General features: G+C 37.6%; 2 protein-coding genes and 1 long non-coding RNA gene across 3 annotated transcripts in view; 2 read left to right on the forward strand and 1 right to left on the reverse strand.

Moving 5' to 3' along the window:
- On the reverse strand, positions 1 to 11,399 carry LOC124292845 (juvenile hormone esterase-like). Its single transcript, XM_046731128.1, has 7 exons — positions 11,124 to 11,399; positions 6,948 to 7,083; positions 6,277 to 6,619; positions 4,401 to 4,763; positions 3,600 to 3,763; positions 2,792 to 3,081; positions 1 to 2,727 (listed from the first exon to the last, which is right to left on the reverse strand). Exons 1-7 carry the CDS (start codon positions 11,321 to 11,323, stop codon positions 2,490 to 2,492), a joined length of 1,734 nt encoding a protein of 577 aa, XP_046587084.1. The 5' UTR covers positions 11,324 to 11,399; the 3' UTR covers positions 1 to 2,489.
- The window catches only part of LOC107221709 (flotillin-2), a 533,503-nt gene that overhangs the window by 245,961 nt on the left and 275,142 nt on the right, over positions 1 to 12,400 (forward strand). The window lies entirely within an intron of this gene.
- The window catches only part of LOC124292852, a 25,317-nt gene continuing 23,819 nt past the window's right edge, over positions 10,903 to 12,400 (forward strand). The window contains exon 1 of the long non-coding RNA XR_006902791.1: positions 10,903 to 10,955. This is a non-coding gene — a long non-coding RNA (uncharacterized LOC124292852). The remainder of the gene's footprint in view (positions 10,956 to 12,400) is intronic.

The following is a 12,400-nucleotide window of genomic DNA, read 5'->3' on the forward strand; positions in this document are numbered from 1 at the left end:
TTGCCAGTTAGTTTACATCCGGCCATCCACGGTTTTTTTTTTTTCTTTACCGAGGCATGTGTAAATCTTCCTCCAACGGAACGCCGTGCTGTTTATCATTATAATATAAAATCAGCCTTTCATGAGTTGTGGTAAATCGCTGTGTTCGTGACTGGAGGAATAGTTCTTGGTGATTTGTTAATTTTTTTGATTCTACGTCGAGAATCTGATAATTGAATGAAAATTTTATTCAAATTTAAATGCAGATGATTCAAGTTTTGATTCGGAATTAATTTAATTCTTTACACCGAGAAACTAATATTTCGCAAGAATATTTTCATAAAACCGAATGGGTTGTGCTGTGAGATTGCTAACAAAACAAGTTGTTCGATCATTTTATGGATTTGATTATTCATTTGCGTTTCGTTGCGCTACCATATACTTGGAGGCTTTATCATCGCTATAAATAAAATACCGGAGGATCGTAAAAGACGACACTCAAAATTGAATTTCAAACTATATCGAGAGAAACTGCGATATGGAACACAGTGTTGTAGTCAGAGTGAAAAAAGCGGGGCCCTTATACCGGAAGTAACGTAGAACGAAGCCGAAAATTTCGTCGTAAGTGAATATATCAATTTTTGGATGTTTGCCACCCCAACATTTTCCCAGTTCTTAATAATTCGAACGAATGCTTGACAAAACGGAACGGAGGAGGAAACAGAAATACGTGAAAGAAGATGAAGAAATTACAAAGTTGAAGTTCGTAATCTAACGATGCATTTTGAGAATGATTCGTCATTTTGCAACTGTTCAAATGTCTCAACTTCAGCAAACTGTAATACAGTATCAGTAAACTGATATTTTGCGAATTCAACCCCTTCAAAGTTATTCAACAGTTGCGAAACAGGTAATAATTTTCATTTCAACGTTACTCACTTCATCTTCGTGAGAAATGAATGTATAATGTGTAATTTACAATGCCACCACTGTTTTACATTAAATCGCAGTACTTCTGTAAGTTCTCAACCGCTGCAGATGGCAGGAAGTTGAAATTATTTGACAATAGTCTGAGTCTGAGTCTTAAGTCTGAGAATAATAAACGTGATATGGCGTATCAAGAAATTGATTTGGACATTTTTCGAGATTTGTTAAAAATTTTGGCAAAATGAAAAGAGCTAAATCGTGTGTTTTTTCTTTTCTTTTTGCAATCTGTTGACTCTAATATCTTTTACTGCCAGAGTCGATTTATAACTTTGTAATGTTTATTCTACTAACTGCGTAAGCGGGAACTCAGTAAATTCAACCAGATTCGATCAACGGCAGAGAATGTACGACAAGACTTCGACGTTATTGCTTAATTGTAACTTTTGAAACAACGATTTCGGTGACTTGGGATAGTATGCAATCGTTTCCACTCGAAAATTACGTGAATGTAGCCTGTGTACATAAATTGCAATTTTCGAAATCGATGAGAACTTTGTCAAAAATTCAAAGGGACCAATCTTCAATTTCTTGAGATTTTTGAAATCAAAAAATTTTTCGTCTCAAAATAGGTTGCTAAGAGTTTGTTAGTTTGTTTTTTTTTTGTTTTTTTACTCACTCGTTTTTACCGGATTTACAAAAGATATATCGACCGCCGGAGGATCAAAAGCCGGAAAAACAAGATAAGATATCTCAATTTTTCGAATGTGAATTTGGAATTAACAATCATGGCGAATTGAGATTGCCCTCAATCGATTATTTACACAAAATTACGTAGACGTAGCATTTGTATGAATGGATTTGAGTGTTGTTCGAAATTCGTCAAAATCGGGGAAGGGCGGGGGGGGGGGGGGGGGCGAAGAAGTCCAAGAGCTGATCTTTACTGTTTTTAAGATTATTGTAGCTAAACAAAATTGCTCTTTTTCACTTATTGAAGCCTTAAGGGGTCCACATGAGAGTCGCGAGGGTTTAAATTCCCGAACCCGTGTGAATTTTATACATATGTATATAAAATATACATATAATATATAGTTGTCTTCGTGCGTGTGTGTTATATATTTTAATTTCTAAGATAATTCCTTGGAGATATTAATTGAATATTTTTGTGAACGATACACAAGAACTTGACGTTACTGATTTTCTATGCTAAAAAATCCTTCAGCTGGGCCCGTAATCGATACTTTTTATTAATTGTGATACGTATAAGCAAATAGTAAGCTATTGAGATCTCGTTACAGAAACAAAACAAATAGATACTGGAATTATGAAAAAAAGTTCACTACCAGATATCGATGCTTCGATTCATACCGCTCAAACATACTTGCAAATTTGATCCGTATGAACAGATTTTCTTAGCTTATGAATCTAATAACTTGATAAACACTCAATGCATGACTGTCTCGTGAGGAAGTCTAATGAAAGTATGGATGTATTACCAACTCAGTTCCTTAAAAGAAAGGACACGTCCCAGGAAGTTATAATTATCATAAACAAAGTACTTTTTACATTTGCCAGCGCAAAATCGGTTATATGAGCTTTGAGCAAATAAATAAAAGAACCAAGATCCCGGTCGAGGTATTCGTCAAGGTAGCTGTAGATGCTTCGGCATGAACCAAACTAGCCCAAAACTCCATGCGCTCTTTGAAAAGAGAGTACTCCATCGACAGTGTAACTTCAGACTGGTTGCCTATTCGTAGATAATTGTCCATCGTCGAGTATTCAGTGCATGTGACATTTTCCTTAGAAGCCAAAATCGTTGGTGTCCTGAAAAGTCAGGGCATCTTTAGCTTTGAATTTGATACGATATTTCGAATTCTGAACAACTCACCCATTGATCGCGAATGATGTCCAGAGTTGCACCATGTTGTCCACCATTTCAAAATCAGTGTCAGTCAAATTATCACCTCCCACGATCGACCTCAGTGGAAAGAGGTAGATGACATCGTCGGTGTGCATAACGGCGTCGGGTATTCCCGCAGCGAGGCTGTAGGTCCCTCGATAATTGAACAAGTAAAAGTACTGGGGATTCACAGCCAGAGGAAGCTGCTGTTGGAGTCCGTCCAAGGTTGGATAGATGAAGTTAGCGTCGCCAAAAAGACGAGTTAGGTTCGTGAGCAGCTGACGGCAAATCATATAGTCAGATATAGTCAATAGTGTCATTTTAGTGACTGGCGGGATTGGGGGGCTGACCACTCCATCGTTTTGTTATTTGTACACAGCATTCCGAGAATATACGATATCACATGATCTCAAAGAATTATGGGTAGATTTCGGACAAATGAGAAAGATTTCATAGGATTCCAGGAATTTCAGGAATTTCGTGTAATTGAAATTTCAGACCTCAAATGATTTCATAAGATTTCACGTGTCATGTAGATACACCAGATTTCAAGGATCGTGAACCTTTTGGGCGATATAGACTTTTTCATAACCGTGATTTTTCACAGGAAAACATCGCTACTTTTGATCTCTAACACGATTAATTAATTCGCCTGAAAATTACACCACTGCAGAAAATATCGTTTGTGTTGCCATAACTACAGCGGTTGGAAAATTTCAAATTCCTATTCGCACCGGCTTGGAATCTAAAGGCGCGTGACCGAATGACAAAATTTGAGGGTTAAGATTTTACCCACCTCAGTTGAGTTTGTTGTAAAATCGTCGTTGAAATAAAACGTCTTCATAGCCTTGACCCAAGCGGCTCCTGAGTCTGTCTGGTAATTCAAGGTCAACATCTCGGGCAGCACAAGATCGAAGTTATCCAAAAAGTCATAAAACATTTCATCGTCGCTATAGAACGCTGTTCAGGCAGGCAAAAACGAAATGAATTTCAATTCAAAGTACATTAAGAAAAATTTAATTCAGTAAACAACCTATCATCACTACAGAGACCTTAATATCACTTCATCGTTGCATCAACATCAAACTATCTTGACCCTAAAACGGTGAACTCATTTTATTTTCACCTATTCGACTAACGGGGGTCGAAAACGCCGCAATTTTGTGAACTCTATCTCTCGGGTCCATCATATCATTAAGGGTCCTATAGTCTCATTTTGTTCGGTTTTTAATAAAGAATCTCGTGTTTCAAAAGACTTTTTGCGTAAGTTCCAAAAAGTGGTCCAAACATCAGTTGAAATGCCGAAAAAGGGGTAAGCTGTTCTCTTGCGGCGGAAAATTTAAATTCGCGTGCGGTGTTCCCCCCTCCCCCATTTGCCGTTCTAGGGTTGAAAATAACGAGGATGGATAGTACGAGTAACTGTATCAAGAAAGAACGGTAATACCTAATAGCTATTCTGATTACGGTAGCAAAATTGAAGTCATTATGAGCTGCATGGTAACTACAGCTAAAAATTATTTTAATAATAGAAATGTCGTCACTTCAAAATTTCAGTACTTGCAGTTGGACTAGCATCTTTGAAATATCGAGTACTTACCTCCGGTCATCAAGATCCCTTCGTCTCGGACGATTCCTGTCATCCAAGGCAAATCGCAGAATTCACCCTTCGCAAACAAGTTCGTAGGACTGTCGGTGAGCACCGCGCCTTCTATGTCTGGCTCGTCAGTCGGGCCCCACACAACAACTGGGACCGACTCCCACACGTAGAATTGTGAGGCTGAGGCGACGATATCCGAGGCATTCACGGTCCGCAAACACTCGATCAAGGCACTAGAGGTGTCGTTGTCACAGCCAACGTAGCCACCGAGCTGAAAAGCACGGCTTGCGTATCCTGCACTGGGTAAATGGGCCCAAGTCGACAGAGCCGACCCACTCTGTGTTATGTATCTGTGGAATAGTCCTGTGGATCGAAATGATTCGTGTCGTGAAGGTCCGTTCTGCAGTGATGAGGCTTATCTGCTCCTCTTGTTCGAGAAGAAATTAGCGCGGTTTTAATGTGGGAAAAATAACAGATCTACAGTGGACCGAAGTTAAATACAATCGAGCCACTAGAGTCGAATCCTCCTACAGACCAGTCACAGCGGAATTTTAAATGATTGCGTTTATTTAGAACAAAAATTTTCCTTCGCGAATCGTTAGGAAGGTGGGGGTCATCTCTACTAATAAACTGGATTTTTGGGAATCCATCCATCTACCTTCAATCGCCATCTTGAATTTACATGTAGATTCTCTTAGTTGTTAAGTTACTCGTTCATTCTCAACTTTACGCTAGTAATGGTACAAACCAATCTTGAAGCGATTTCTATTATCTACAACTAGGGCAATTACCATTTTTTCCGTAAGATTGATATTTCTCGATTTAGGCCTGCAGGAGTGGGGACGGGATTTGATGGTCTCATTATCTCGTTTATCATTGAATTTTACGTATAAACGATGATGAACAAACTTAGAGGGATTTGATCATCGTTTATGCATGAAAGTTGACAATAAATATGACGCCGCAATAATTAGATTTCACCTCTACTTTTTTCGGTTATAAATATAAAAATAGTTATCCTAGAAATAAAAAACACCACCCAAGTTATAAAATTCCCTACAAGTTGGTTTCTTATTGTTCTTGCGTAAAAGTAAACAATAGACAGGATAAGACGATGATTGAATTTAACATCTCCCTCCCCCCTCCGCCACCCATCTCCAAACGATTTGTGAAGGAAAATCATCTTCCAAATCGATGCACTTTCAACGCTTATTTCAGTTCAAAGTGACCGGACTATTGTCACTGAGGTATCGTCAACACGTGAGACCAGTAATTGGTGAAATTATTATTCAAACGTAAGAAACAGGGATAATTTTGGCCATTTCCACTCACATAAGTCTCGTGCGTTGTTGTAAAGTTTCGAGACAGTAATTTGCAGGTTGATGTATAGCTTTGTATGTCATGAAATATCTTACTTTTAATTGACGAACATTCGAGATCGTGATTTGTACAGACTCTTGAATGTCCGTCATTGCCAGTAAGTTAATTATAAATTATCGAATAGAGTTCTTCCATAATGCCTAACAATATGACCGCCGACTTTGGCACGTGTGTGAAAATATTATAGGTGACGTACTCTGTAATGGTTACCGGTCAAGAAAACTACACAAATGTGACGCCATTTTATTGTTCTTCTTTTTTTTCATCAGAAGTCAAATGCACGTCGCACTTGAAAATGATGAGTCGGCCATGTTGGCCAATCGATATTAGAAATAGAATGATTCGTCTGTTTTCCTTTTCGCCACATTGAATTAGTCATTTCGAATTTCGAAAAAAGGAGGGGATGTTTCCGATGTATTTAAAGAGCCTAACAAGAGATTTGTTGAGCTTAAGACTCTTGATTTGAATCAAGACAGTAAAGTAAACCTGTTTTCACCTTTCGCCGCTTTCGAGAGTGACAAGAGATGAACGGAAGCGCTTCCAGCACTTTGTCCAAAAAGTGTGACTTGATCAGGATCACCGCCAAAGTATTCGATGTTGTTTTGCACCCACTTGAGAGCCAGGATCTGGTCCTTCAGCCCCCAATTCCCAGCAGCCACTTCGTTGCCAGTACTCAGAAATCCTAAAGCCCCGATCCGATAGTTCGGCAGGGCGAGCACGATATTAGAATCCAAAAGGTAGTCTGGCGAGAAAGTGGCAGAGCTTGAACTGCCGTGTAAAAAAGCTCCTCCATGGATCCAAACCATCACTGGAAGCAGAGTGCTTGTGTTCACCGGAAGCTGTGAAGATTTGAGGTCATAAGAGGTTAAAAATATTGGCTTGAAAATGCAGTGCGAAATCAATTAATTCTTAGTGGATGCAGAATATTGAAATATCAGTTTCATAGCTCCCTTGCAGTGGAAGATAACTTTCATGTATTCGTTTGGTAATCAATCTAACTAGTGTTCTTTTCTTGTTTGTTCTAGGTGAGTGCAGTTCCGTTCGTTGATGTAGTTCAAAATGACTCGTGAGTATTGTAATTGTATCAGTCGAATCAGTCGAGCATCTTCGAACCTCTCAAATCACGCCATAAAGTGATATTGATTTTAGAATTTTGTGTCTATCAACCTGTGGCGTGTAAACGTTGAGGTACAGACAATCCTCGCTGCCTGATATGCTGCCTAACGCCTGGGGACATACGCTTCCATCTCTAGTGGCATTCAGAGTCCCGTTCCAAGCTCCGGCTGCCACGGGGTTCGCGAATCTGACATAAGCAAAAAAATTGAGAATCTAATTAAAAAAAAAAAGGAAAAAAACTGAATTGGAACGCTTTCGTACGATACGTTTCAAAGTCCATCCAATGAAATGGCGTCATCGGCAACTCAATTACACGTGTAAGTTTGTGGCCTGTTTACCCAAACTTATCTATGAAAAACAACAAACACGCTGAACGGGTTACGGAAAGGATAACCAAGAGTGACCATCGCGGAATCGTCGCCTCGGGAGAGAGGGGAGTGATTGACAGGCGCTCGAGACATCCACTAGCGTCATAGTGAATGCTCAGTAAAATATATTGTAAATTATATTATAAATTATTCTTTTCATCATTGTCAACTAAGCCTACAATCCCGATCGTCAAAACCGACATTGTTGTTGATTTAGGTGACTATAAGTGTTATAATTATTTTTGTTATTATTTATGTAATTATTTGTGATTGGTGTTAATATAATGTTTCAGTATCGTTTCTACATCAACCCAAGTCGTTGAGACTCAGGAATTATTATTTCCGCAACCCTTTTAAGTTATAAGAGTCACGCTTATAACTTAAAAATCAACAACAAAATGGAGAAGGTCAAGGTAAAATTCCAGTTCGCCGCAGAAGCCTGGGATGCCAAGACGACCGTCATCAAGGTTAAATCCATCCAAGTATTGGAACAGGAACAAATTTTTTCTTTTGAACAAAAAGATCAACCGATTTCGAACCATGCTGAGCTGGCCAAATTACCAGTGGTCAAAGGAATTATCAAGAGTCTGGATAAAAGAGGGAAGCAGAGAAAAGCTATCGTCTCACTGGACGCGCATCTGCAAAGGTTATACTTCGATGAGGAGGGTAATGTAGTGTTCAACGATTATTACCTGGAGGAAATAGAAACCCCCCAACCCACTCCAAACTCATCCAGTTTAACAGTTCCGGCACGTGAAACCCCGATTCAATTAATTTCGAAGGGCATTTTATTAGAAAAATTTTCAAACAGAAATCAGAACGCAAAGTCATGGCTCACTTTATTTGTTCTTGAATGTGAAAGATTTAAAGTGGAAGAAAATCAATTCCCCGAGGTTCTGAAACTAGTTTTAGAAGGACCAGCCATAGACTGGTTTACATCAATTTTTAAAACTTATGGTATGACGAAACCTTGGAGCTTTTGGGAAAGTTCCTTTCTGGAAACATTCGGGGAAAAATCGTGGTCAGAGGTCGAATACGCTTACTCTTTTCGTTGGATAAGTGGACCATATTTAGATTTTGCATTAAAGAAGAGAAACCTATTAATAGATGCAGATCCAGAATTAGGCGTCAGTTCACAAATAAATTTTATCGTTATTGCCCTGCCAAAATTTGTTCGATCACACCTTCATAAACGTGAATTGAAAACAATAGAAAATTTAATGTTTAGTCTGAGTCAACTTCAACCAATATCAAACAATAACAGCTCACGTATAGAAATAAATAAGCAAAATCGAAAGTTCGATCCATGTCGTATTTGCGAGAAAGCCGGTTATAAAAATAGATTCCATCCAGAGGAAATTTGCAGAAATGCAAGATCAGCGATTATCAAATCTGCCGAATCAAAAAACTAGATAGCCTCCCACTTATAAGACTACATGTTACCGTAAATTGTAATGAAAAGGCAGTTGCTCTTTACGATTCAGGAGCCAATGTGTCCTTGATTAATTATACATTTTACAAAAAATTAAAAATGAATATCCCTATGAGTGGGGGCTCAACAATAAGAACAATGGGCGGCGTAGCAAGTACGAATGGAAGGGTATTTTTGAAATTAAAGATACTTGAAATAGAAAAAGTATCGCCATTCCTAATAATGAAAAATGATTTATTTGAAGAAGATCTGTTGCTTGGCTTGGATTGTATAAAATCATTCCGATTGCGTCAAAACGAAAATCTTGAAATTTCTCAAAATATAAGTTCGAACCAAAGTTTTGATTGCGTTAAAATAAACTATGCTTCGAACAATAACGAAGATAGTCTGAATGGTGTGTTAAATAAATACGATTCAGTCTTCGCCAAGGAAAAGTTCGATATAGGTACAGTCAGAAACTTCGAAGCAAGAATAAAATTAACGGAAAATAAGTACATATCGAGAAAACCATATAAGTGCTCTATTCTCGATAAATTAGAAATAGAATTTCAAATAAAGAAATTATTGGAATTAGGATTGATCGAGGAGTCGTATAGTCCATATGCCTCACCACTGACCTTAGTACACAAGAAAGATGAAGACAAAAAATCGCGACTATGTATTGATTATCGCGAACTAAATAAACTCATAGTACCAGAAGGTTACCCCTTTCCTAGAATTGATGATCTGATTGCTCGTGTTGGGAGGTGTGTTTACTTCTCGAAGTTAGATATCAACTCAGCCTTCTGGTCAATACCATTACGTGCGAAAGATAAATATAAAACGGCTTTCGTCACACACCACGGTCACTGGCAATGGGCGTGTCTTCCTTTTGGTTTACAATCGGCTCCAGCAATATTCCAACGAACACTTTCAACCATAATTAGAAACAACAATTTAGACACCTTTGCAATTAATTATATCGATGATATTCTGATATTTTCGAAAAATTACGATGAACACGTACAACATATTAAACAAACATTGGATGTTTTACATGAGCAAGGCTTGAAATTAAACACGAATAAATGCAGTTTTGCTAAAAAAGAAGTTACGTATCTAGGACACACAATATCAAACAATAGTGTAAAACCGATTAATGACAATTTAATAGCGATCAAAAACTTTCCGATTCCGAAAACAAAAAAACAAGTTAGACAATTCCTGGGGAAAGTAAATTTTTATCTGAAATATATTCCTAGATCCTCAATTATCTTGGATCCATTGCACAATCTCTTGCGAAAAAATGTGCAGTTCGATTGGTCCGCTAGATGTCAAAACAGTTTTGATAAGGTTAAGGGTTGTTTATGTGAAGCACCAATTCTAGCAATATTCGACCCCACTAAACCAATTTTCATATATACAGATGCTAGTTTAGAAGGCGTGGGTGCAATACTAAAACAACCTCAAGAAGATAACACACTTAAACCGGTCTTCTATTTTTCGCGAAAGTTGTCAGAATCTCAAAAAATAAAAAGAGCTATATTTATTGAATGTTTAGCAATCAAAGAGGCGATTCTATATTGGCAATATCACTTAATAGGACAAAAATTTAAAATATTCACAGATCATGAACCTTTACGTAATTTCAACATAAAAAATTGCAAAGATACAGAACTTTTACACATATTAAATTACATTTCACAATTTACATTTGATATCGAATATAATCCCGGCATAAATAATTCAGAGGCTGATTGCTTATCAAGAAACCCGGTTCTATCAGAAAACAAAAATGATGAAGGTTCTAAAATACAAATCGTCAACTTCATAACTATGCAACTACGCTTAAGCGTGACTCTTATAACTTAAAAGGGTTGCGGAAATAATAATTCCTGAGTCTCAACGACTTGGGTTGATGTAGAAACGATACTAAAACGTTATATTAACACCAATCACAAATAATTACATAAATAATAACAAAAATAATTATAACACTTATAGTCACCTAAATCAACAACAATGTCGGTTTTGACGATCGGGATTGTAGGCTTACTTGACAATGATGAAAAGAATAATTTATAATATAATTTACAATATATTTTACTGAGCATTCACTATGACGCTAGTGGATGTCTCGAGCGCCTGTCAATCACTCCCCTCTCTCCCGAGGCGATGATTCCGCGAAGGTCACTCTTGGTTATCCTTTCCGTAACCCGTTCAGCGGGTTTGTTGTTTTTCATAGATAAGTTTGGGTAAACAGGCCACAAACTTACACATGTTTATCTTATCGACTTGCGACACAACCCAAAATTCATGTCGTACCACGTATGTAGTATCGTATTCAATGACCGCCGTTAAACTTCTCCTCTCAGATAATCCACACCCAACTTTTAACATCGTTTGTTTCATTCGTACATAATTTACGAATATGCTATTTCGGCAAACCTGAGATTTCCAATCGGTGGCTGGCCATACGGAATCCCGAGGAAAGCGGAAATGCTCCGATTGTTTCTAGTGGTGATAGTCGTGCCCAGCAGGTTACCCTGAAGAATCGTCACTTCTGGCTCACCATAACTTGTACCGAAAAATAATAAACTTGACAAGATTGTAAAGAGGAAACATTTCACCGTCACTCGCAACACCATCGTGAAAAATGTCTGCTGTCTCGCAGTTGAGCAAATTTCCAACTGCCGTTTTTCTTTGCTTGGCTTGTGTGCCGTGTCGCGCAACGAAATGAGTGTGAAATCCGCAAAGATTGAGCTGCGGTCAAGTGTTATCTTCTTTAATTGTCGTATCCAAGTGACAAAGGCCAAATTTTCGCATGGATATAAGTTATACTGACACTGTATCCAAAGTGACCGTCATGGAACTAACCAGAAGTAATGAATGTTCTTGAAGCATTTTTACTGCTTGAAGAATATGTCTGCTTCGCAATAAATGGAACCATTGTTCGTCGGTCGACCTCTCTCTGATATTCCTCAAATCTTTCTGTAGGTCACTTATTCAATGTAAAAACAAAACACCGTATTTATATTTAATACTAATCGGTGTCGATCGACACTTAAGAAAATAAGTATAATATCTGCTCAAGACTCTGACCAATTGATACTAGTTTAACCTATCTATTATCTAATCCCCAATTCCAATTTATTCCAAAGTCAGCTACGATCTACTCGAATTAGGTATATGGTACAAGTTCATCATTTACAGAAAATTTAGAATAGTATTATATGCTCTTTAAATGCAAATCCGTTACTTCTTGTTTTCGTTCCTCCATATTAAGACGAAATCGTTTTGACCCTTTTTTAGTATTTATTTCTTAATTCTTCCATTTACTCATTGTTTTTGCTATATACTACGTACCCCTGATAAATCCTTGAATCAACAAAAAAGAGGACTTGTAATGCAGTAAATAATTCAGAAAAAGCAGGAATCTACTGGAATTGAACGTCATTTTCGAAAACAGGTATAATAAATTCGTTTTTCGCATATATTTTAGTTGAGCACTGCCCCGTAAAAATCAAACATTTTTCAGTTACAAAAATTCCAGAATAGTATAGCGATGTCTAAAAAACTGTTGATAACTTAACTCTTCGTATGCATGCGCTGGTTTTTTCTGATAATGAGGCGACGACATCGTTTTGATCCAATTCAATTTGACTAACCACAGCTGCACTTGTTCATTCTTCATTTTTTCTAAATTATCTACTTCAAACATTGTT

Source organism: Neodiprion lecontei, chromosome 2 (assembly GCF_021901455.1).
Source record: "Neodiprion lecontei isolate iyNeoLeco1 chromosome 2, iyNeoLeco1.1, whole genome shotgun sequence".
In the NCBI taxonomy this organism is placed as follows: domain Eukaryota; kingdom Metazoa; phylum Arthropoda; class Insecta; order Hymenoptera; family Diprionidae; genus Neodiprion; species Neodiprion lecontei.

What these genes read in the sequence shown, in the direction of transcription:
- LOC124292845 (XM_046731128.1), bottom strand. Translation starts at nt 11,323, where the DNA reads ATGGTGTTGCGAGTGACGGTGAAATGTTTCCTCTTTACAATCTTGTCA. An exon ending in CCACCGATTGGAAATCTCAG is followed by an intron (nt 7,084 to 11,123) that starts GTTTGCCGAAAT and finishes TGCTTATGTCAG; the next exon opens with ATTCGCGAACCCCGTGGCAG. An exon ending in ACTCTCGAAAGCGGCGAAAG is followed by an intron (nt 4,764 to 6,276) that starts GTGAAAACAGGT and finishes TTCGATCCACAG; the next exon opens with GACTATTCCACAGATACATA.